General features: G+C 38.6%; 5 protein-coding genes across 5 annotated transcripts; 3 read left to right on the top strand and 2 right to left on the bottom strand.

Annotated features, from left to right (window-relative positions):
* Positions 1–306: 306 nt before the first annotated feature.
* LOC131010048 (NAC domain-containing protein 30-like) lies at positions 307–3,575 on the top strand. Its single transcript, XM_057937444.1, has 4 exons — positions 307–547; positions 1,524–1,696; positions 1,862–2,130; positions 2,939–3,575. Exons 2-4 carry the CDS (start codon positions 1,537–1,539, stop codon positions 3,437–3,439), a joined length of 930 nt encoding a protein of 309 aa, XP_057793427.1. The 5' UTR covers positions 307–547; positions 1,524–1,536; the 3' UTR covers positions 3,440–3,575.
* A 695-nt stretch (positions 3,576–4,270) lies between these two features.
* LOC131010047 (beta-amyrin 6-beta-monooxygenase-like) lies at positions 4,271–6,052 on the top strand. Its single transcript, XM_057937443.1, has 3 exons — positions 4,271–5,268; positions 5,345–5,532; positions 5,602–6,052. Exons 1-3 carry the CDS (start codon positions 4,317–4,319, stop codon positions 5,899–5,901), a joined length of 1,440 nt encoding a protein of 479 aa, XP_057793426.1. The 5' UTR covers positions 4,271–4,316; the 3' UTR covers positions 5,902–6,052.
* A 1,594-nt stretch (positions 6,053–7,646) lies between these two features.
* On the top strand, positions 7,647–10,520 carry LOC131010045 (uncharacterized membrane protein At4g09580-like). Its single transcript, XM_057937441.1, has 4 exons — positions 7,647–8,449; positions 9,013–9,283; positions 9,675–9,845; positions 10,068–10,520. The coding sequence occupies exons 1-4, from the start codon at positions 8,100–8,102 to the stop codon at positions 10,194–10,196; spliced, it is 921 nt and encodes a 306-aa protein (XP_057793424.1). The 5' UTR covers positions 7,647–8,099; the 3' UTR covers positions 10,197–10,520.
* A 171-nt stretch (positions 10,521–10,691) lies between these two features.
* Positions 10,692–13,576, bottom strand: LOC131010046 (50S ribosomal protein L21, chloroplastic-like). Its single transcript, XM_057937442.1, has 5 exons — positions 13,199–13,576; positions 12,144–12,224; positions 11,255–11,356; positions 11,104–11,178; positions 10,692–11,008 (listed from the first exon to the last, which is right to left on the bottom strand). Exons 1-5 carry the CDS (start codon positions 13,490–13,492, stop codon positions 10,937–10,939), a joined length of 624 nt encoding a protein of 207 aa, XP_057793425.1. The 5' UTR covers positions 13,493–13,576; the 3' UTR covers positions 10,692–10,936.
* A 10,225-nt stretch (positions 13,577–23,801) lies between these two features.
* LOC131009685 (uncharacterized) lies at positions 23,802–24,674 on the bottom strand. Its single transcript, XM_057937097.1, has 3 exons — positions 24,436–24,674; positions 24,239–24,368; positions 23,802–24,152 (listed from the first exon to the last, which is right to left on the bottom strand). Exons 1-3 carry the CDS (start codon positions 24,672–24,674, stop codon positions 23,802–23,804), a joined length of 720 nt encoding a protein of 239 aa, XP_057793080.1.
* Positions 24,675–25,224: the final 550 nt, after the last annotated feature.

The following is a 25,224-nucleotide window of genomic DNA, read 5'->3' as shown; positions in this document are numbered from 1 at the left end:
CATAATTTAATTTTACAAGATTCATTTTTAGTGCTTAATGTAATTGTCTGTGAGTCTGTGATAGTTGACAGCTTCTGTTAATCTTGAAAATAAACCATGGGATGGTGGGGCCCGGGTGGGGTGGGGGGTGGTGGCGTGAATGCTTGTTGTCACGCCGTCCAAACAAACCTTTGAGCCAATATCAGCCACCCCACGCGTAATCAATAACAATTTTTACACAATATATAAGCTCTGTATCTATAGGTGTGTGTGTGTTGGAAGTTATTAGTATTAATTAGTGGTAGTGCGGTTTTGCTTCTGCTCATCTCATGCTCATATAAATATTCATTACATATCTCTCTCGCCACCAAATTTAACCAACATTTGATAACTTGTTATCCGCTATTTGCTTCATTAACATTGCATATTCATCACCCTCTCTCTCTCTCTATTTCTATATCTCTCTCTCTCTATATATATATACGCACACACACATATATCGACAGACCATTCTCTCTATAAGTTTCTCTCTCTATCTCTCAAGAACCGGACGATCGCGCGAGCTTCGGTTAGTACATTATTCTATTAGATGCTTGTAATTTTTGCATGAGCTTCATGTTATGCTCCGACCTCTCGAAACGAGCAATTGCTTGTTTCGATAGGGGAAAAAGAAAAAGGAAAAACACTACATGACCAATGAGACAATTTCATCTAAGTTTCCATGCATGTGTGAGCTTGCATTACACATAATATTCTGCACAGGTGAGGGGGAGGGTGGGCTTCAGCCCCCACCAAGCAATCTCTTTTTTGAATTTAATTCTTATAAATCATCAAATTATCATATTTTTGTGTGATTTTTTTATACAAAAGCCACTATCATCGCACCGAATCATAGAAAAATTATACATACAAGTATACAACCCTATCAATTTTTTTTTTCTGCATCCGCCCTATATGAATATCTAAGTTTGAGAGGGAGATATTATTATAAAATTAGATAAGTTAGCTTACTAATTACATGTATAAGCTTAAGCTGATAAATTATTCAACAAGAGTATAAGGGGGTGGGTACTGAAAACCCCTTGTGCACCAGGAAGCATGGAGTAGAATGTACTCAAAGAAATGAACATGCTCATGTCCCTCTCTCTCTCTCTCTCTCTAAAGTCAATGTTTTCGGCCAATACCATCTACTACTTTTGTGTTCAATATACTTTCTCTTAATCACTATACATGCAACTATGTGATTGGCCTATGTTTCTAGATGGGTGGGGGTGGGTACCCCCAATTTTTCCCTCATAAACCACTGTTTCAAAACACATGTTATCAAACCCCGCTGGGACCATCATTCCATTTTGCTCACGAATGGATATGCAATGAATCATTGCATTTCTCGGATCAAAGAGTTGTGTGAATTTCACTAAAGTGCCTTTACACACAGTGACAAATATCTCCCCACACCATTTTAGTGCTTTTCATGATCTCTAAATCAATGGAATATGTTACCTAGCTAGTCTCTCTCTAAAGGCCTCTCCCTCTCTCTCTAGATTGGAGAAGAAGATGGACATGGAGTCGTGCGTCCCCCCCGGCTTCCGATTCCACCCCACCGAGGAAGAGCTCGTAGGCTACTACCTCAAGAGGAAGATCGATGATCTGAAAATCGACCTCGACGTCATCATCGAGGTCGATCTCTACAAAATTGAGCCATGGGACATTCAAGGTAAGTCGGAACTAAATTTCCCGGCCCAAGGCCTCAAATTTGAGTTCTCGATTACACAGTTTTTAAAAATATTTGTTTCTTCTGAAAAAAGAAATAAATTTCCTAGAACAACAGAAACTATGATCATTGGCTTATTAGATGATGATGGTATGTGATGAACAACAGATAGGTGCAAATTGGGATATGAAGAGCAGAATGAGTGGTACTTCTTCAGCCACAAGGATAGGAAGTATCCGACGGGGACGCGGACCAATAGGGCGACGACAGCTGGATTCTGGAAGGCGACCGGAAGGGACAAGGCGGTGCTGTCCAAGGACAAGATCATAGGCATGAGGAAGACGTTGGTCTTCTACAAAGGCCGCGCCCCCAATGGCCGCAAAACGGATTGGATCATGCATGAGTATCGCCTTCAGACTTTCGAGCACGGACCTCAGGTAATTATTCTAATTTTCTGCAAACCTTCAACTGTTTTTTTTCCATAAATAAAACAAAATTTAAGGTTGTTTTTTCTACAAAGTTTGAGCCATAAAATGTACGTACTTGACCCTTAACTATATATCTATGATCGATTTCCAAAAATTAATACTAGTGTGTATTGCAATTTTGTGGCTTTAATTAGGTTGATCTCCATTGAAATGTTCCTTTTGAATTTAGTGGCATGCTATGTTACTTAAATTTCATGTGAAGAGCCACTTTTTTTGTGTGTGTAATGATTTCAAAACATGTCTCCCATTCTTTCTTTCATAGAGCACTTTCTAAGGTTGAAAGTTAATGACCTTAAAAGAAAATAAAAAAAAAACTCGGTCTCTCTTTATTATTTCCCACATTCGAAATTTTGTTTCATTCTCGTGTTACATCTCGCGTGTCTCACAACGCTAATGGAAAAAAAATAAAACAGAAAAAAAAACCCTCCATCTCTTTATTGTTTTTTCTACATTCTCTTGCTGCTCACAACGCTGCACGCGAGAGAAATTCTCACATATTTTCGTATTACATCTCGTGTCTCGCAATGCTAATGTAAAAAATTAACTCCATCGCTACATTCTCTTGCTGCTCACAACACTACAAGAGAAAGTTTGTTACATTTTCGTATTACATATCATATATGACAAAAAAAAAAAAAAAAAAAAAAAACTTCATCTCTCTTTATTGTTTTTTCTATATATTCTCTTGCCGCTTTCAATGCAGCAAGAGAATATTTGCATTACATTTTCATGTTACATCTTGTGCCTCGTCCCACAGGAAGAAGGGTGGGTTGTCTGCCGCGCGTTCAAGAAACCGAACCCGAGCCACAAGCAAGGCTACGAGGCTTGGAACTACATGAGATCTTCTAACATGAGCAGCAGCAGCAGCAGCGGCAGCTACTGCTACAGGCCTCCATCCTATCCCAACCTGCCTAGCTACGACCCGAACCAAAACCTTCACCAGCGGCCGCCATTCTCAGCCGCCGAAGCTCTCAAGCCCAGCAGCTGCGCTTTCGATGGCCAGATGGTAGAGATCCCGAAGCTCGACAGCCCCTCGAGCTTCGCCACGAACAATGACAGCAGCTTCGCCAACGAGGAGGCTCACGAAGACATCAAGAGCAACTTCGGGAGCCATTTTAGCTTCGATTATAAGCTTTCTCATCAACTGATGGGAACGACGTCGTTCGACTACACAAACATGCCGTTGGTCCCACATGGTGATGAGTTGGATGATCAAAGCCATTTGAGCCATGTACTTGAATGCTTTCCTGACTTATAGATTGCATTTATTTTAGAATTTTATTTAGAAGAAAAAAAAAAGGGAGGAAGTTGTAAAAAATAACAAGACTTTCGTTGGGAAAATTTGATCAAAGCTGCCTTTGATCTTGCGACGTAGGCTGATTATTGTTGATTTTGATTCTTGACTGCTTTTTGTTTGTAACCAATTGTGAATTTTATTATATACAATATATGTGTTGTTACAGATTGACTCATCATGAAAAAATCCATCTCTTTTATTCGTGGGTTTTGCCTTCTTTTTTTTGTACCTTTTTTTTGAAAACTAGATATTTAATATGTAAAATTATGATAAGTATGTTATATATATTCTGAATTTTTTATTTTGCAATTGAAGAATCTGTTTTATTTTTTATATGGCTGCAATAGTTTAGGTTTTGTATTGTTTATTTACGTAGAGAAAATTACAGGTTATAGAAAAAAAATGATATATGTATACGTACTGTTTTCTTTTTGTTCTTTGGTTATCATCTGGTTTGTCAGTAGATTCTGTATAAGACAACCACAAGCATAAAATAAATTAATAAAATGATCCTTAAAAAACGAATGGTTTTATTACTATATATTGAGATGAAATATATATATATATATATATATATATATATATATATATATATATATATACCACATTTTGTCATGATCCAAAATACATTCCTACACCTGTTGTGATTCACCTCTCTAGAATCCAAATATACTTCATTTTGTTTTCAATTTTTGTCAAATTAATGCAGGCCAGAAACTTGAATGAATCGTGAAGCATTTCAGTCCTATAAATACACAATGCTCAAAAACTCTGAATGCAAGCTCACCTGAACACTTGACATATTCAACAGTACTTGTAGTTTCTTCAAAAAAGAAGAATGGAGGCCTTCCTACCTTACCTTGTTCCTCTTTTCCTTCTTCCTCTCTCCCTCTACCTCATCTCGTCCCTCCGGAAAAAGGGGTCCGGTGATCCGAAAAACCTCCCCCCCGGCTCCAAGGGGTGGCCGATGGTGGGAGAGAACATGGAGTTTGCCCTCTTAGGCCCTCAGAAATTCGTCAAAGACAGAATGGAGAAATACTCTCCCGATGTATTCCGAACCTCGTTGCTAGGAGAGAAAATGGCAATATTCTGCGGCGCACAAGGCAACAAGTTTCTCTTCACCAACGAGAGCAAACTCCTCACCTCATGGTGGCCTCAATCGATGAAGAAGGCGCTGCTCTTCCCTGAGTTCATCGAGAGCGACTTGAAGGAAGTCTCCGCCTTGAAACGGAGCTTCCACCACGACATCCTCAAGCCGGAGGCCTTGAAACACTACATTCCAGTAATGGATGAGTTGGCTCGTGACCATCTCGACACAGACTGGAAGGCTAACTCAGTGGTGAAGGTTTTACCTATGTCCAAAAAATACACATTTGAGCTGGCGTGCAAGCTGTTTCTGAGCGTGGTTGATCCACTGCACATCAAGAAGCTCTCGGATCCCTTCACTCTAGTGACCAATGGGATGTTCTCCGTGCCCATAGACCTGCCCGGGACGGCCTATAATGGAGCCATCAAGGGGGGCAAGATGGTGCGCGAGGAGCTCATGAGGATCATCAAGGAGCGGAGGAGTGAGCTGGCCCAGAGGGGCGAGGCCGAGGCCGAGGGCCGGGACCTGCTGTCAAAGATGCTGCTGGTCACCGACGAAGATGGGAATTTTTTGAGTGAGATGGAGATCTCTAACAACATTATAGGTTTGCTGGTGGCTAGCTTTGAGACGACCAGCTCTGCAGTGACGGCCGTCATGAACTATCTTGCTGAATTCCCCCACATTTATGATGAGGTTTTGAAAGGTAACAACAACAGCAAAACACAAGTTACTAAAAGAGTTCCAATTTCTTACTAGTGAATTCCTCTGTTTTGAAACAGAACAAATGGCGATTGCGAAAACAAAAGGGCCTAATGATCTGCTGACATGGGAAGATATCGAGAAGATGAAGTACTCGTGGAACGTTGCGCGTGAATCACTGAGGCTAACTCCGCCTGCACAAGGAGCATTCAGACAAACCACGACCGAGTTCACTTATGCAGGTTTCACTATTCCTAAAGGATGGAAGGTACATACATAAATCTACACTAACAAACTCTTCATTTTTAGTGAGCTAAAATAATGATATAAGTTGTAGACATTCTGGACGGTGCATTCGTCTCACAAGAATCCCAAGTACTTCCCGGAGCCGGAGAAGTTTGATCCATCGCGGTTTGAGGGGAGTGGGCCGGCGCCCTACACGTTCGTGCCGTTTGGAGGAGGGGCGAGGATGTGCCCGGGGAAGGAGTATGCTAGGCTTGAAGTGCTGGTTTTCATGCACAATGTGGTGAGGAGGTTCAAACTCCAGAAAGCAATCCCTAATGAGAAGATCGTTTTCTATGCGTCGCCTACGCCGGTTCATGGCCTCCCGGTTCATCTTCGCCCTCATAAAAACTAACTTTTAATTTAATACTATGTGTGAATGCATTTCTTGCTTTTCTGTTTGTGTTTCATAATAATCTACCAATGTAGAGCTTAGAATGTAAGGATATTGACATAAAGGAAATACATTACACGCTTCTTGTTCTTGGACAAGTTGCACAATTCAATAGTTTTATGTTTCTTCAAATTATTTCTAAATTTACCTATGGTATGGCCTGACTAAATATTTTATAGGGCTATTTTTTTTTAACAATTTTCATTTTTTGCCTTCATGCTTCATCTGAATAAGTAAACGTTCACCGAAAAAATGTTAAGAAAGGCGTCTACGTTATTTTATCGCTATTTTCTTCTATTATTAAAATAGATAATGTATACACCCTCAATAGTGATTGAATTTATTCAAAATAAATTATGAACTTCACAATCTTAGCTCCAAAAACTTCTCAAAAAAAAAATCTTAGTTCCATAAAGAGCAAGAAATTATATCATTTTTTCTTGTTTTTTGAGGTGTATTTTTTTTTTTTTTTTGGTAGAAGGAGAGCTGTGGGATGTGAATCCTGATCTCACTATTCATAAATAAGAGTTCGCATCGCTTAATATTCTTTTGGGGACATCATTTTTTCTTGCTAGTTGTTCGAAATTGAATTTATTGCCCTATAATCCAAGAGCCTATATTCCTGACATGTTAAATTGTCAAAGTAATTGGATTAGGCTGAACCAAGCTGGGCTCATTTGGTCAAGAGATAAAACATTAAAACTAAGTTGGATCTCAAAATATTAAGGACTTGTTTATTTTGATGAAAAAAAAAACATATATTTTTATACTTCCTCCGGCCCACTGTATCTGATACTTTTATTATTTAAGGCGTCCCATTGTAAGTGAGACTTTTTTTTTTGGTAAAGATTTTACCCTTTAAACACATTTTCATTTTTTCACCTACAAACAAAATACACTTTTTTTAATTTCTGTGTCAAAAAAAAGGTCTCACATACAGTGGGACAGAGAGAGTATTTTTTTCATTATTTTCACATGTTTATTATTATAAAAAAATTTCTTCGGTATGGTGGAATATTTTCTCAAGTAACTTTTCTTCATTTATTTTCTCTCTAATATTGAATATTAGTATTATCTTTAGATAGTGATATGCAAATAAGTTTCAACATTTTAATTTTTTAAAATTTTTCGTTTTAACTCATGAGAGAGGCTAAAATATGGTTTCTGTAATTTATATAATGAGGGTAATATGGTAAATTTAATAATTTATTCACTCATTTCAAACAAAGTAAACAAGTGAATATAAGATAGGATAAATGTAGTATATGATAATTTTTTTTTTTTTTATCAGTACATATATTTTTCTATTTATTTTTATTCATCATATTTTAATATAATTTACAATTAAGGTACACGCACTGCACCTTGATCGTAAATTTTCCAACCCAATTTGATATGAAAAGTATTGTTTTAGCCCGATTATTTTACAGCTTGAAACATAGGTAAATTAAATTCGAGATAGACGATGCTGACGGAGATTGAATCGATTAAAAATTGCATGATTTGTCTTGTCTTCTTTATATTGTATACATGCATAACGTTAAGTCAATAGTCATAATTCTTTTTCTTGGAGTACATAAGTTACTTTAAAGCACATTTATAATGTTGGTGATATATAATAAAGCAAAACATTAAATAAAATACTCCTATTTTATGAATATTAAAATTTTATGCAGTAACATGTATAAGAATAATAGAATCCACCAAGAAGAAAGATAGGATCCAAAACGCATATGCTACATGTGTTAGATTAGCACACATAGCTGGACTCCGGAGATATGATCCAACAAAACCAAATCCCTAAATCTGCGTTTGTGTTCTCAAATTCAAACAATTGCTGAACAACCATTTGACTCCTATTCCACTTCTCTCTCAATTTTGATTCTAGGGTTTCTTTTATGATCAATTATCAACCCTTCATTTTTATTTCCTCCAATTCTATTGATATATAAGACATACACGCAATTCAGTTATTTGCCCCTCAATCCCAGCTCAATTTGATGAAATTCCCCCAATTCCAATTGCATTAACAAATCTCCCCCAATTTCCCTCGTACATTGAACGTGTTTTGAGTGGGGGCGGCTTCGATTTGTTAATCGCAGGAGCAGCAGGAATGATCGAATCCCAAAACAATTTCTTGCATTCGTGTTTTGATCATAATGAAGGCTACTAAAATCCTGCGCAGTACGTCGGCCCCCAACACTTTTTTCGAGTCATTTTCGACGTCGTCCGCACCATCAATTTCCATGGCGGCGCCGCGGAGCGTGTACGTGGAGAGCGGCGGCGGCGGGAGGTCGCTGGATGAGGACAGGGAGAAGAATGCGGAGTCTCCGACGGACAAGAAATACAGGGCGGATAAATCGCCGCCCTCTAGGTGGGAATTCGTGGCGGCGTTGGGGGTATTTTTGGCATTTTCGTCAGCTTTGTTGTTCATTTACCTCACGATGCCCACGGCGGAGTATGAGATCCTCAAGCTGCCTCGCACTCTTGCAGATCTTCGCTTGCTCAAGTAAGAGCCTTTTTATTTTCCTTCTTTTTATTGATTAGAGTATTTTAAAATTTAGGTTGCTTACGTTGCAGATTTGAGCTCAATTTGCTTTTGAATGCCTTATCCATTCGTATTTTGAGAATTGCGTTTTGCATAATTCGTATTTCGTTTATTGATGTGATAGAGTTAAGCAGAAATTAGAGAAACACAAAATATGAGTCGAGAATTCGAGATTATGATCATGGCAATGCACCTTGATTGTGCTTGTTTTTAACCATTTTTCGAAGTTCTACATCAGAATTTGAAACAATGGGCAAAGAATAATGAAAGGAGAAATGGAGATTTGAAGATTAAAAATGATTAGTGAGGTATATTGATCTCTTATAGCATTAGAATAGCATTGTTAAGTTAAAAAATTAAAGTTCAAGTTCATCTCTTGTCAAACATAAGATATTAATACTTTTGAAAAATGTAAGAAAATCCAACTGCATAAGCTTTATTATGTAGGCATCAGTAGTTCTGCTTACTTGTGTTTGGTGCCTTTGTGTAAATTTTTGCATTGTGACATTTATATTGTGTTCCAGAGATCATCTTGCAAGCTATGCTCGACACTACCCAGCAAAGTTCATTCTGGGTTACTGTTCGACATACATATTCATGCAGACATTTATGATACCAGGGACAATTTTCATGTCCTTGCTAGCTGGAGCTCTTTTTGGAGTTGGCCGAGGCCTCTTCTTGGTCGTCTTTAATGCCACTGCTGGTGCATCGTCTTGTTATTTTCTGTCTAAACTAATTGGCAGACCCGTTGTTGTCTGGTTGTGGCCTGAAAAGCTAAGATACTTTCAGGCAGAGGTATGTTTCTCTCCCCTTTTGATTTCAACTAGCAAATATTGCGTGTAACAATCCTTGATTCTGCATCTTATGGCCTAGGAAAATTCCAATATCTCCACAGTTCATTTCTTTAATAATTTAATATGACACTCTAGTATTGTGTTGTTTGGCTGTCATGTTAAAATGGATGAATGAGAGTAAAACTAGTCAGTCTATGACCTCCAGAAAGTGCAAGCAAATACAAATTTACAGCAGAAGTCCATGATGAGTGTGATAATATCATAAGAATGCCTATTTATAGGTTAAATGCAGACACCTTAGAGCCATCAATACTTCTATATATGTTAACTATTCTCATTATCCAGCACTCTCGACTTTGGCATGCTGCTGATATTTGTCTGGTTGATCTCAGATAGCAAGGCATAGAGACAAGTTGCTCAACTACATGCTCTTCCTGAGAGTTACCCCCACATTGCCCAATCTTTTCATCAATTTGGCTTCGCCTATTGTAGATATCCCTTTTTATATCTTCTTTCTCGCAACTATCATCGGCCTCATTCCAGCCTCTTATATTACTGTCAGAGTAAGCCTTTTCACCTTCTTGCTCTTGAGTTCTTCAATCATACATATCTTTTTTTAAATTTATTATGGTTGTTCCTATATGTCACGTTTTTGGTGGGACAATATCCATACCTTTTGCGGTGGAAATTCAAATACCTAAATGACTTACAGAATTAACATATGTATGTGTTTAAGAATCTTGTGCAATTGGCAAGATCTTTGATGCTACATTTCCATCGTTCAGGCTGGACTTGCGCTTGGAGATCTGAAGTCGGTGAAAGATCTATACGATTATAAGACTTTGGCCGTACTTTTCCTCATTGGGTCTGTTTTATTATTTCCGACCCTCCTGAAGAGAAAAGCGAGTATATGAATAGAGCTGTTCGCACATTTCCTCCCGTCTCAGTGGAGAAGGAACCCGGAAACACATGGTCTTCGACAATTCCTTCATCCAGGGGTGAGTCTTGAAGTGCAAATGCTAAGCCTGCTATTCATTCAAGATAACACAGCAGAAATTATGAGATATTACATTTATGCGACATGAAGCAACACATGATGTTGCTGTATGTATATATTCATTGAAACTCAAATTTCTAATGTCGCTTATAGAGATAGTTAATTCTGGTGTTTGCTTCATACATCATTATTGAGCACTGAGTTATATTATTCTGAATTTCTGATAGATTATTGTATTTCATGTGCTACTTGTCTCATTATCTCATTACATCAGTGAAATAACTGGTAGCAGTCAAAATTCACACATTATCTCATTTACCTCAATGAAATAACTTGTGGCAATCATAATTCGCATTTTATAATATGCAAATTTTGAAGAATATAAAAATGAGACATAACATAAAGACACTGATTTTGCAAGAACAGAATCTAGAAGCAACTGCCCAGCAATTACAGCTGAAAATATTGTCAAAACAAGATTTGATAATCAAAATGACGGGGGCTACATAATGCCCTAGATGGGATCTCTACACTCCAACTTCTAGTTAGCAGTTTGCCACCAAAATCAAGAGGCATTGACAGTAGACGACATCATCTTTCAAAAAAATAAATGAAATCTAACAAGCAGACAGTTCTGTAATCTAGTGTACAATCTCCTCAAGAATCAAGGGTCGTCACGGGAGAGTTTTGGTATCCCGTGATGCTCGTTATTCGTATCCTTGTAATAGGCTGTACATACAAAGAAAGAAAGCAGTTGGCGAAAAAAAAAAATGAAACAATGCAGCTTGGTAGATTTTAAGCAAAAAAATAAATGATGTGCTAACCTGTCTGTGACCAATGTTTCTTCTGTAGTTTTTCTTCTTCTTGTATTTGAACACGATCACCTTCTTATCCAGCGTCTACATGGAATACAACTCAGTGAGTGATGCAGTAAATTACGTGAGCATATATACAAGAAAGCATCTGATCACATACTTGCTCTTCAACAACGGCCTCAACTGTGGCATTAGGCACGATTGGTTTTCCAATATACGCGCTTGTTTTTGTTCCAACTAGCAACACCTTGTTTAGGGTGATCTGGACAAGGTTGAGTTCTAATGTGTCATTATGGAAAGAATACTATTAATTACACATACAAAGACAGAAAAAGGGAAAAACAATAAATTAAGGGTGAAAGTGAAGCCTACATAGGAGTTGACATCCACAAACCAAATCAACATTTGCAACAAACACACCAGTAAAAATAGCAGTTTAAAATCTCCATGTTTTAGCCTTCTGCAGCACAATATATATGCTTAACACGTATGACTAAGTGGCAAAAACATAAAAATTTAAGGATTTCGTACAATGAAAAAGGAGAGTATGGAAGAAGAAAAAAGCAACAAGATCCTTCTGGCACTGGAATTCGTACCAACATATAAAGTTATATTCAGCAGAATAATCAATAGAATGGAAAATAGAAAAGCAAAATACTCGTAGACCATCACAGAATTCTCATCATATCTTTACTAAGACCATCTCCAAAGCTGCTTCAGCATTTCACTCCAACCCTGGGCTATTTTAGTGCAATGAACAATGTCGCTCTATTAATAACGCGACATTGTTCATTGTGTTATTACTTTTGTTCTTTGTTTTTTTCCCTTATTATTATTATTATTAGTGTTCATTTTGCATTAATTACAATAAATTTCACCTATTAATAAAAAATAAACTTATTAAAAAAATATCCTTTTGAATATTCTTTTTTTGCTGTAATAATAAAGCACACCGCTGGAGATGAAACTGAAATTCTGCGCTATTTTAGTGTTAAAGCTGTTGCATTATAGGACTAAGCATTGGAGATGCCAAAGGAGGTAAGACTTACCTTGTCGTTTACACTTGCGCCTTTAAGCCTCTGTGTGTAGATAAAACGTCCAGGGAAGACGATGTATTGCCTAGATCCAACCTAAGCAAGTAAAAGACCAAAAGAAAAAGTTCTAAGTCGACTATTCAAACTCAAAACTCAAAACATGACACCTTAGGCAGATTCAACAACAAATGGCAATCAAGAACTATATAGAGTAACAAACGATCTCATGAGAACCAAGCGGGATGCTTCAGCAAAAGAGATAAACGACACAACCATATTCTCATACATATATAAAAAAACAGAATATCTTGTTTAATTACACCTGCAACAGAACACATTCTCAACCAAGAAAGGCCAAAATAATGCAGTGAACCTTGACATAGTGCCCGGTATGAAGCAACTGAAGTTTCGACAAAATAAACAGCAAGCATTAAAAGTCGAATAGATTCTCAATCATCTCTAATTCCACGAACTAGTCTCCACTTGTAAACATTTGATAAGAGGACTAGCTTATACCATAAGGGGGTGTTTACTTTGAAGGATTAGCCTTGATAGATAAAAATAGTAAGACCAACCCCTAGTTTACTTTGTTGGATTGAAACTTAAGCTAGTTTTGCTTGATTCTTATCCCATCAAAATGGTGGGATTGGAGTAATCCTACTCTTGAGGATAAAAATACTCAATCATGCATATTATCAATCGTGCAAAGTAAACTATCACCAAGTAACAAAGTGAAAAACAGAAAACTAGTTCAGCTATCATATAACTAAAAAATGGAAGATATTAGCACATTGTTTAACCCTACACAACGAAACTTTTCCAGCAAAAGAGAGAAAATTTCGGAGATCTAACATCTATTCAGACAATCAAGAAATTCCCTTTTTAGCTAGGGGCACAAAAAATTACTACTACAAAAAAGTCCCTCAAATCAGACAAAACAGTATAATCAAATGTCCACTTTCAATAACACGAAATCGAAAATAAACCCAGTATTTGGGCCATCATGAATCGCACTAAAATCGGCTCCCGACACTACAATTTCCACGAAACCACTATATCTCTCTACTCACCATCACAACAGCAAAAACTTCCTCGCGCTTGGGCTCCGCGGTTTCAACATCGGGCTCACTTTCTGGAACCGGGCTTTCGATTTCGGGAGCACTCACAGAAACTGCAGCCTCTGTGTCCGTTGATTTTACGGAGAACGAAAATGCGGGCTGTTTGCGGGCGGTGAGAGTGAGAGATGAGAGAGAGTGGGACAGAGAAGAAACGTTGGGTCTAGATAGAGAAAGGGCGGTTGTATTTTGGTTGTGGGAAGGTTTTGGAGTGAGAGAATAACAAAGAGAGAGAGCAGCAGCTGCCATTGTATCAGAATTGAGCTCCTGCGAAAATTTCTTGATTGCTTTGGAAGGAGAGGTACCATTATCCTATCCATCTTTTAGTGGAGTGACACTTTTGCCCCTGTAATCGGGTCGTTGATCTGTTAAATGAGCAAGATCCGGCTGCACAACTGGATATGTCCAAACCTGTAAATCTTTATTCCTTAATTATTAGGGTTAAGTATCAGATTAGCCCTTAACGTGGAAGCCCCTATGGCATTGAGCACCTTATGGTAAGGGGTGTGTCAACTAAACCCCTAAAGTACCTATTTTCCTCCAATTAAGCCCCCGACTTAACGGAGAGTTAACACCGTTAACTATTATTATTTTTTTTTATTTTTTTATTTTATTGGTGGTGGGACCCACACCTTCTTCACCACCAAACACACTGCAAACTCGCCGGAAATACGCCTCTCCCTCATCAAGAGAAAACCCATCTCCTTCTCCGACCAACTCCCCCCACAGCAATGGCAGCTCGAGCAGCAGCAGCAACAGCTCCTCCCTCCACCTCTCCACTCCACCCCACATCCACACCCCCACCCCCACCCCCATCCCCACCCCGACCCTGAAGCCCAGATCCCACGAAGCCAATCCCTACCCGACCACCTTTTATTGTGGTTGTTGGCTGTAAGAGTCGAGAGACGGAGGGAGGCAGGGCACGGCGGCGACTCGCCGCTGCTGTCCGGCCAAGGGTGGAGGTCGAACTATGTGTGTGAGTCGAGGGAAGACTGAGATGATGGCCGCGGCTCTTGGCTGTAGTTGTCGGGAATCAGGAAGATTGGAGAAAGAAATCGAGAGGAGGCGGAGAAAATTTAGGGATTTAGGGCTTTCGGGCGGCGGCTTTGCCTCCGATCAGTTGTCAGGGGAGAGGAGATGGAAGGTTAGAGAGAGAAGCGGCAGTCGCGGCCCTGCTGCGGTCGTCAGAGTCTAGAGAGGCAAGGCCGGAGGCTACCTTCACCGGAGGTGAGGCCATCGATTGTCGTCTATGGTGTGCGTCTGTGTTGTCGAGTCTGTCGAGAGAGAAGCGGAGGCGGTGTCGCCTGACCTACGAGCGGCGGCGGGAGGAGATTCGAGGGAGAGCGGCGGATGTGGGTGAACCGCGAGAGAGAGAGAGAGAGAGAGAGATTTGAGAGTGGAGGTGGGGTCAGCGTGGGGGTGAGGAAGAAGGGGTTTGATTAGGTTTCCGGCGAGTTTGGTGGTGAAGACGGTGTGGGTCCCACCACCAATAAAATAAAAAAATAAAAAAATAACAATAGTTAACGGTGTTAACTCTTTGTTAAGTCGGGGGCTTAATTGGAGGAAAATAGGTACTTTAGGGGTTTAGTTGACACACCCCTTGCCATAAGGTGCTCAATGCCATAGGGGCTTCCACGTTAAGGGTTAATCTGATACTTAACCCTAATTATTAATCCAAATAAAACCTTTCAAGGAACTTGATGTATGGATCCGCCCAGTTCCTTTGCATGAATATGTTGAAATGAAACCCATAAACAGTATAACTGACCACTTATATATTTTTCAATAATAATAATTTCGCATAAATTACTAATTATATATCTGCATAAATGGCAAAACAGGAACATTGAAAAACCTAAAATTGACAACGAATATACTAATTCTCAAATTTCTTTCTGAATCAACTTGCAAAAGACACGAGTAACTCAATGAATTTTATTAAGGTGGAAATTATGTGTGATTGAAATGCGGGCATGGATCAGTCCCCCAAGAATTAGTCCTAAAATAGGATTCTATATTTTTTTTTTGGTAATTGCTTGTAAATTTCCAAATTTTACCATTTTTTTTTTATTTTTCATCCATACTTGTAATCATGCGCATAAATATCTAAACATTATTATTTTTTTTATTTTACCCCCGATGATAGATTACTCACAAACCACATTTGATGTGACACACGTGTATCTTGAAATAGTTAAACGACGTCGCTCTCAAATCTCTCTCAACATGAGAATTATTTAAAAAATACTCAATTCGTACAATCATCGCTCGTCAACGACAATAATAGTATTGCTGCCCCGGGTTCTTCTCGGTGTGAGGCGTTTTCACATCTGCAAATTTTCATGCTTGCGCAACCTAAGGAAAGAATAATTTTCATGTCGAGAGAGATTTGAGAGCGACATCGTTTAACTATTTCAAGATATGTGTGTGTCACGCCAAGAATTATATTGCCACGTCAAATGTGATTTGGAAGTAATTCGTCTGTATGTGTAAAATCAAATAATTAACACAGTTTAGGTATTTATACGCAAAATTTGAAGTATCGGTGCAAAATGAAAAAATGGATAAAATTTGGGAATTTACATGCCATCAACTCTTTTTTTTTTTTTTTTTTAAATATGATTCTATATTATACTCCCTTCTTCCTATAATAATCTTAAACGTATATGTTATGGGACAAAACCTTCTTCCTCAAATAGAATTACTCCTCGTCAATAAATATATAGAAAGAGGTTATTTTTTTGTGAACATACCTAAATGATAAAAATAATTTTTATAGATGAAAGAAGTATATGTTAAAATATAATTTAAGATTTTATATGATAATTTTTTTTTAAGTATAACGTCATTTCTAATATAGAAATGATCACCATTCTTGAAGGAAGCCTATAAATTTAGAGATAATATTGCAATTAAATAAAGGCATATATCTATCTATTTATTGTGGTTGATATTACTGGAGATCATAATGATGATCAAGCATGAAGATGATTCAACAATATGTTCATATTTTAACAAGGTTTCTATCACAACCAGAATCTGGCCGAACACCGACGGAATATTCCGTCGGCACTACAAAAAAACGCGTTTTTACCGGCGAAAACTACCGACGGCAAAATTGCCGTCGGTAGCTAACGGCGGCACGGCGGCGGCAGTCCAGGCGACCCGAACTTTCGAATTTACCGGCCATCTACCGACGGCAAATTCCCCGCCGTTAGCTAGCGGCGGCGACGCCGCCGTTAATATTAAAATACGCATTAAATAATTTATTTTATAGAATTAACGGCGGCAAAGTTGCCGCCGCTAGCTAGCGGCGGCATTTGCCGTCGGTAACCGTTTAAATATAGGGCAGCGGGTTCCTTCTTTTTTCAGTTTCTGCGCCGCACACACACACGAAAATCCACCCCCCCTCCCCTGCCTGCTGCTGCTTCGCCGCCGCCGCCGACCGCCGCCGCCCTAGCAGGTATCTCTCTCTCTCTCTCTCTCTCTCTAGATCTATATATATATATATATATATATATATCTCATTAATTTTAATTATATATACATAATTATATAATTTTCACTTATATTATTTATTGTAGTTCGACGACCTCGTTTCACCGCCTTCTTCACGACACCCACCGGAAACCACCACCGTACGCTCTCTTATTTATATATTTATTTAATTATGAATTTATTTATGTATTTAATTATATATTAATTAAATAGATTTATTTGTTATATATAGTTAATTAATTTATAATTGATTTTGTTTATAACTAAATTATATGAAGCATGATTAATTTTAAATTATATTAATCTATTTAATATATGTTGTTAGTTTAATTTTAAATTATGAAGCATGATTAATTTTAAATTATATTAATTTTAATCAATTAGTTTAAGAATTGTTTGTTAGAATAATTTATATATGTTGGATAATTTTGTTAAATTAAATGTTATGTGCTATGTGTTTATGAAATGTTATATTATTATATATATATATATATATATATATATATATATATATATATTGTGGGATAGATTTAATCAATTTCTTAAGGATCTTCTCCCTTTGGGATAGAAATTGATTATTTCTTAAGGATCTTCTCCCTACAAATGATTGTTTTTAATTTAATTACCATGATTTTTATTGCTTTTATTTGTATTGTATTATTGCTTCGACATTGGGGGGCCGGGTAGACCTAGTATAGGCTTAGTAAATTAGGACCACTATGGTCACTATAGTTGCTGGTAGAGTCGAGCACTTGGTAGTTAGGATAGTGGGGTTATGCTGTCGAAATTTTGTTAGATTTCAAGTAATTTATTATATTTTATTTGTTTTTTTCAATTAGAATTTGCAAGAATGAGTGATAATCGTACGTGGATGTACGCGAGATACAATGATCGTACCGCATTTGAAACGGGGCTTGAGTTTTTCCTTGAGTGGGCGTTCAATCAAACGGCGTACACAGATGGACAAGGTAACATTAGGCGTACACACGATATAAGGACAGCTTGCGTGCATCTGGGAGTCGCAGAAAGAAACAAGTGCCCGCCAAACAGATGCACTATTTTCCCTTGACGCCCCGATTGCAGAGATTGTTTGCATCTCCTGCAACTGCTGAACATATGCGGTGGCATGCGACCTCCACAGACGATGGGATAATGCGCCACCCGGCCGACTCTCCGGCATGGAAACATTTGAATTCAGTCTTTCCTGGATTCGCCGATGAGATCAGAAATGTGAGATTGGGCCTCTCTACAGATGGTTTTGCCTCATTTGCACAATCAGGGCGTCAATATTCTTCTTGGCCAGTTATTGTCACGCCGTATAACCTGCCTCCGTGGTTGTGCATGAAAGAACAATTCATGTTTCTCACAGTCCTCGTGCCTGGCCCATCAAACCCAAAGATGAAGTTGGACGTATTCTTACAGCCATTGATACACGAGTTAAAACTATATATTTATGTTTTCAAACAAAATTACATTTGCACTTTCTTTTCAAATTTATGTTTTATTGAACTATATATTTCAAGTGCTTTAATTATTAAAACTATATATGTTTTATATATTTATGGCAATGATGATGATGATTGCATTTACATAAACAAATAAATTCAAATCACATTATAATAACCAAATTAAAACACTTTTGGTGTATTAATGTTAAAAAAATAATAATAATAATAATAATAATTAATTAATTATTAAATATTAATTAAATATTTTACCGACGATAAAAATAAGGACCGAAACGAACTCGCTCACTAATTAACAACATATTTCAGGTATTATCTCCACATATTCAAAGATTATAATTATATGAGTGAGTATATAGCATTTAAATGAATTAATAGATGTAGATATATCAATAATACGAGTGTTCTGTACTGGTGATCACTCGAAAAGAATTTCAAAGTTAAGCGTGCTTGACACAGAGCACAAGCAAGATGGGTGACCCACTGGGAAGTCGGGTCGCCGACTGGGAAGTTCGTCTAAAGTATGCAATATCGTATAAATACGGAAATAAATTGTGGATATACAATATACAATAAAATAAATAAATAAATAAATAAATAAATAAAATAAAATAAAATAAAAAAATAAAATAAAAAACATTACCGTGGGCAAAACGCCGTTGGTAGTTACCGACGGCAATTTGCCCTCGGTAAATACACGGCTATCCTCCGGCATGACCCACCGGCCGGCGGTAGCTTGTTACCGACGGCGTTTCGCCGCCGCTATTTAGCGGTGGTAATCGCCGTCGCTAGTTTTCCGGCAAGGTCAGCCGGACTCCGGTGGCTCTCTACCGACGGCAAAATAGCCCTCGGTAACTAGCGGCGGTGTATGCCGCCGCTAATTCTCCGGCTAGGCTCCGCCGTTTAACGGCGACAATTCCGGCGGCATCGCCGCCGTTAACTGCCGACGGCGGATGTTCGCCGCCGTTATTGTCGTTGCCGACGAACCTTTTAGCGGCGGGAGCTTGCCGCCGTTATCGCCGCCGGTAACACTATTTACCGGCGGCCGTCTTTTGTTACCGACGGCATTTAGCCGTCGGTAATCAACGTTTTTTTTGTAGTGCGGTAAGAATCAAAATTCCGTCGGTAAATGGAGATACCGACGGATTACCGACGGATTTCACCCGTCGTGAAAACGCTCGTCGGTAAATGATTTACCGACGGATTTTTTCTGTCCGTCGGTGGATACCGACGGATTACCGACGGACGTCGCCGTCGGTAAGTCTCCGGCGTCGGCGTTGGCCGTGGTATGTGGCACGTTTACCGACGGAAAATTCCGTCGGTAAAACATAAAAATAATTATTAAATTCGAAATTACCCAATTTTCCGACGGAGTTTAATCCGTCGGTAGGGATTCCGTCGGTATTCCGTCGGTAAAAAATAAAAATAATTATTAAAATCGAAAATACCAAATTTACCGACGGATATTGTCCGTCGGTAGTGATTCCGTCGGTAGTCCGTCGGTATTTTCATCGGAAATAGATGCCGGCTCCGGCGATGTTGTCGGATGACGGTCCGTCGGGGATCCGTCGGTATATACCGACGGAAAATAGTCCGTCGGTAATTTTCGTCGGTGTTCGACCAGTTTTCTTGTAGTGTATGGTATTCATAATTGTTACATTTTAAAAGTTATTAATTTATAATATTAACAAAGCCTAAAATATAATATGAAAATTGATGATGTTTGAACCGACTCAAATCGGAACCAGAGAAATTTATTAATTTATAAAATTTAGGGTTAATTACGCCAAAAGCCATGAACTACCCTAATTTCCAAACTTTCCATGAACTTTTTTTTTTATCAAAAATTTCCTGAACTTAAAGTGGTGAACAATTTTTCCACGCTTTCTTCTCCGGTGAAGCTCCGGGCTGACTTGTCGCCTACATGGTAATATCGAGCTGACATGGCGCTTATTTGGATAGAAAAATTGACACTTGGAAAAAAAATGAACAAAAAAAAAGCAAAAAAAGAAAAGCAAAAACCATCACCAGATCTGCACCGTCCACTCTCTCTCCACCGCCGCCTCTCTCTCCACCACCGCCTTCCCCCACCACCATCACCAGATCTGCCGCCCCCTCTCTCTCCACCGCCCACCGCCTTCCCCCACCACCCCGCAGATCCGCCTTCCCATCTCTCTCCCTCTCGCGTTTTCTGCCCATTAGAATAGCGCCGCCGCTTCTAACTCCACCGCCGCCTCTCTCTCCACCGTCCACCGCCTTCCCCCACCACCATCACTAGATCTGCCGCCCCCTCTCTCTCCACCGTCCACAGCCTTCCCCTACCACCCCGCAGATCCGCCTTCCCCTTTTTCTCCCTCTCGCGTTTTCTGCCCATCAGAATAGCGCCGCCGCCTCTGAAATTCGGGCGAGCGACCGCCCATTCCTCCGGTCGACATCGCCTTTCCCTCGACTGTCTCCCTCTTCTCTCAATTGTTCTCTCTCTCTCTCTCTGAGCTCGACTGCACACTCAAATCGATCCTAATTTCTTTTCTCAAACCTCTCCGCCTCAAGCCCTAGCTCACCTCTGTTCGACATAACTCAGCCGTCGCCGCCTCTGGAATCGGTGAGGAGATGGCATTCTTAGGTCGATCCTCCTCTCAATCTTACATAATCGAAGCAAAAGGGAGAACCCCTAGTCCTCTCGACTTTAGAAAAATTGCCGCCCTGGTTCGACGTCTTCCTTGGCCGGAATCGCCGTTTGTCGTCTCAATGCCGTCGGAGGAAGGCTCCTCAGATCCGCCGCCTCCCTAAGAAAGAGGTTTGGGCTCAAAACGACGTCGTTTTACCCCCTACTAAACGACGTCGTTATGATTTTCGTCCGGCGGTGCCACGTCATATTTCAGGCTACTTAAAAATGCCATGTCAGCACTCAATTTGGGGATTTTTGAAAATCATGGAAAAATTGTTCACCACTTTAAGTTCAGAGAATTTTTGATAAAAAAAAAAGTTCATGGAAAGTTTGGAAATTGGGGTATAGTTCATGATTTTTGGCGTAATTAACCCTAAAATTTATTAACTTATTGAGTATTATTTTACAGAGATTTTACTATAATTATATAATTAAATAGAGCAAATTGCTAATTAAATATAATAGATATTATATTTTAAAATTTTATCAAATAAAATAACATTAATTATACGTACGGCATACACTTTTTCTGCTAGTAAAAAAAAGTGCATATATACTTCGAATTTTGTCCCAAGTAAATGCGCTCGTACTTGAAGAAGGGAAACTTCACTTGATTTCCTGAAAGTATAGTCGTCTATTTTGGAGAGCTATTCACTTTAATTTTTCAACTTGGAATTCCATAGCTTAATCATCACAAATTATTTAGAACTAATTACTTCATTTTGATTGTAGACATACTTGATCAATTGTTTCTCAACTGAACAAAAAGAAAATTTAAAAAATAGTGTCATAATTGAAACGATTCACAGAGCATGTTTAAAATCGCCAAACATTCCCCTGGTGACTCGTGAGCACAACAAGTCTCTCTCCAGTCTCCACTCACATAGAATATTGGATCGATGTGGAAACTGTGTTTGGATTGCTTTCACGTTCTCTTTTAACTGTAGGTATCACTACAAAAAAACCGGAGATTAACGGCGGCGTTTTGCCGTCGGTAATGAGGGGACGGCCGCCGGAAATTAGTCTACCGGGGGCATTACCGGCGGCGTCTCGCCGCCGGTAATTTTCTCGTCGTTAACACTATTACCGGCGGCAAAACACGCTGCCGGTAATTAACGGCGGTAGGTCCCGCCGTTATTTGTCCTCGGCGAAAGGCGGAGAAATGCCGGCATATTACCGGCGGCATTATGCCGCCGGTAATTACTGGCGGGGGTTTGCCGCCGGTGATATTCACCGGATGGCGGCGGTGAATATCACCGGTAATTGTTGCACTTACCGGCGGTAAAATGCCGCTGCTAATTACCGGCGGGAAAATACCGCCGGTATTTTTTTTTTGTAATTTAATTTATTATTTATTATTTATTATTTATTATTTAGACGAACTTCCCAGTCGGTCACCCATCTTAGTTGTGCTCTAAGTCAAGCACGCTTAACTTTGAAGTTCCTTTCGAATGGTCACCAGTACAGAACACTCGTATTATTGATATATAGAGTACCTATTAATTCATTTAAAGTCTAATTCAATATACAAAATCATATATATATTCATAACCTTATAATATATCAAGATGATATCGATGAGATGCTGTTAATTACGGATCGAACTCGTTTTTGTCTTTATTTTTATGTCGCAAAAGTATTTATTTATTAATTTATTATTATTATTAATTAATTAATTAATTATTTTTTTAATCAATATAGTTTATATACTCCATTAGTATTTTATGATGATAATTATTGTATTTTCAATTTATTTCCATACGTCCTTATTTTTATAAAAAACAAGGAGATAATTTGTTATAAGATAAGTAATTTGAATTTATTTCCATTCGTCGTTATTTTGAATTTATTACTTTGTTACGAATTAATTGTAATGTTGTTTGAAAACATGAAATTAATAGTTGCTCAACATAACATATATAAATGTAAAAAGAAAGTGCAAGTGTAATTTTGTTCCTAAACATAGTTCAGACAAATAGTTCCAAAACATGAATTAATTACATAGTCCAAAACATTAAATTAATAGTTCCAAAATATAAAGTGCTGCTCAAGGTAGCTGACCCGACCGCCTCATGAACGCCTCGATTTCAGCCATACGCTGCTGGAGGGCCTCACGTTCTGCTTGTTCGGCTAGTAGGCGCTCTTCAAGCGTGGAGATCCGTGTCTCATACATCTGCTGAGACATCATGGAAGTGCCTGTGCTTTGAGAAGACCCCCTACTAACCTGGCTCCTACCGGCACTTCCAGTGTCGTAGAGCCGGGACCTGTCGGGCCGTACGACCTCCAAGTAGATCTCAGGCAGCCGGTCCTCTCGCCCAGTCTCAACAGCAATGCGACGAATCTCCGCCTAATTCAGACATAACAATTGAAAATTGTATTAAAATAAATACATTTCACTATGAATTACTAATATTTGATTAAACTAATTAACCGCTTACATCAATGTCCGCATCCCTCTGTGACAGAAAAGATCCATCCTCGCGCATGTGGAGGCGGAGGAAAGTGCTATAGTTCTGTGCAGTCAGGGGGAGTCCAGTGTCCAAGCTTTGTCCATGCATGCATATAAACAAGTTATTATTTGCGAAAATATATATATATATATATATATATATATATATATATATATATATATATAGAGAGAGGTTCAAATAAAAACCACTAATAAAATAAGAACGGAGAACCATTTTAAGCCATTCGATCATCAAGATCTACGGTGGATGCATCATCTTGGTGGATGGATGCAGGTGCTGGGTTTGAATCCTGAAGGGAGCAAAAAAATTATTTTTTTCGGATGCATTAAATTTAATAGCGGATGCATTAATTTGTATAGCAGATGCAGTAATTTTATTGGTTCTTATGTTCTCACGATAATTGTGGTTCTCACTATAACCGCACCCTATATATATATATATATATATATATATACTTATGAATTTATTTGATAATTACTAACCAGACTCTGCTGCAGGACACGAGTGGACCGAGACCCTCCCACGTGCCTGCTGATCCCAGTACCGGGTCCATCGGGCTCAGACATCCGGTTCGCACGTGCTCGCTCGGAAACGGCCTGAACAGCCTCCTGACTCCAGTATGCCTTGAGTCCTGTCCAGAATTCGGCAGACATCCAGACGGGTCTATCCATCTCCCGACCTGCATCGGTATGAGCCCTGAGCTTCCTCTTGTAGTCGCTCATCATGTCACTGTACCTCTTGCTGGCTTTAACCTCCCACATGGCCCTGACCTCAAGCTCATCCGCAGGCGACCAAGAAAACTCTTTCTGTTGAATGAAATAGTTAATTTAATATATAACATTTTACAATATATTATCAAATATTTTTATATGCACTATAAATTCAATCATACCTGTAATTCGGCATAGTACAACTCCTTCACATCCGGGGGAGTCAACCTCCAAGTGTACCCGCCTGGGTTATCCACCCTCTTAAATGCTTTAGTGCAGGCTTTGGCCAGGCCCACTGGCTCCATCAAAGCACTGTGTAAAACTAATTTAAGGATTTGTTTGCTGTACGAAAAATAATGATTTAAATTAAAATACTTACCCATTGGGCATCCTCTGAAAGACAATCCTCTCATGTGCTTCCCTAGGCGCGTTGGCCCTGATGGTGGCAGCTGTAGGGGCGATGGGCCTTCTAGCCCGTGAACTACTAGACGTCTGGGGGGTCTCAGGAGTCGCAGAAATCCCTGTGCCGGACCCATCAGATGTGTCATCAGTCGGCTGGTCATCTCGATCAGACCGACTAGATGCAGCAAACGAAAATATACTTCTACGGCGAGACATGTTACCTGTTTCAAATATGATTTACTAAGCCTATACTAGGTCTACCCGGCCCCCCAATGTCGAAGCAATATACAATACATATAAAGCAATAAAAAATAAAGTTTGAAATTTAAAACAATCATTTGTTGGGAGAAGATCCTTAAGAAATAATCAATTTCTATCCCCAAGGGAGAATATCCTTAAGAAATTGATTAAATCTATCCCACAATATATAATATCATATCATTTCATGATAAACACATACGTAGCATACTTAAAATTCAATTAATCATACTTTATTTAACAAAATTATTTAACATAAATAAATCTCTAACAAATTCATACTTAAAATTAATCATGCTTTATAATTAATCAAACAACTTTAATTTAAAATTAATCAAACTCCAACTAATTATTAATTAGATTGTAAAAACAAATTTCAATATAATTTAACTAATTAAAATTAATCACACTTCACATATTATAAATTAATTAAAATTAATCAAATTAACATTAATTAGATTCTAACAAAATAATATTAAAAAACAAATTTTAAATTAATTAATCATAC

This window comes from Salvia miltiorrhiza, chromosome 2, assembly GCF_028751815.1.
Source record: "Salvia miltiorrhiza cultivar Shanhuang (shh) chromosome 2, IMPLAD_Smil_shh, whole genome shotgun sequence".
Taxonomy (NCBI): domain Eukaryota; kingdom Viridiplantae; phylum Streptophyta; class Magnoliopsida; order Lamiales; family Lamiaceae; genus Salvia; species Salvia miltiorrhiza.
The sequence above is the reverse complement of the archived record's forward strand: the minus strand, read 5'-3'. Positions and strand labels throughout refer to the sequence as shown.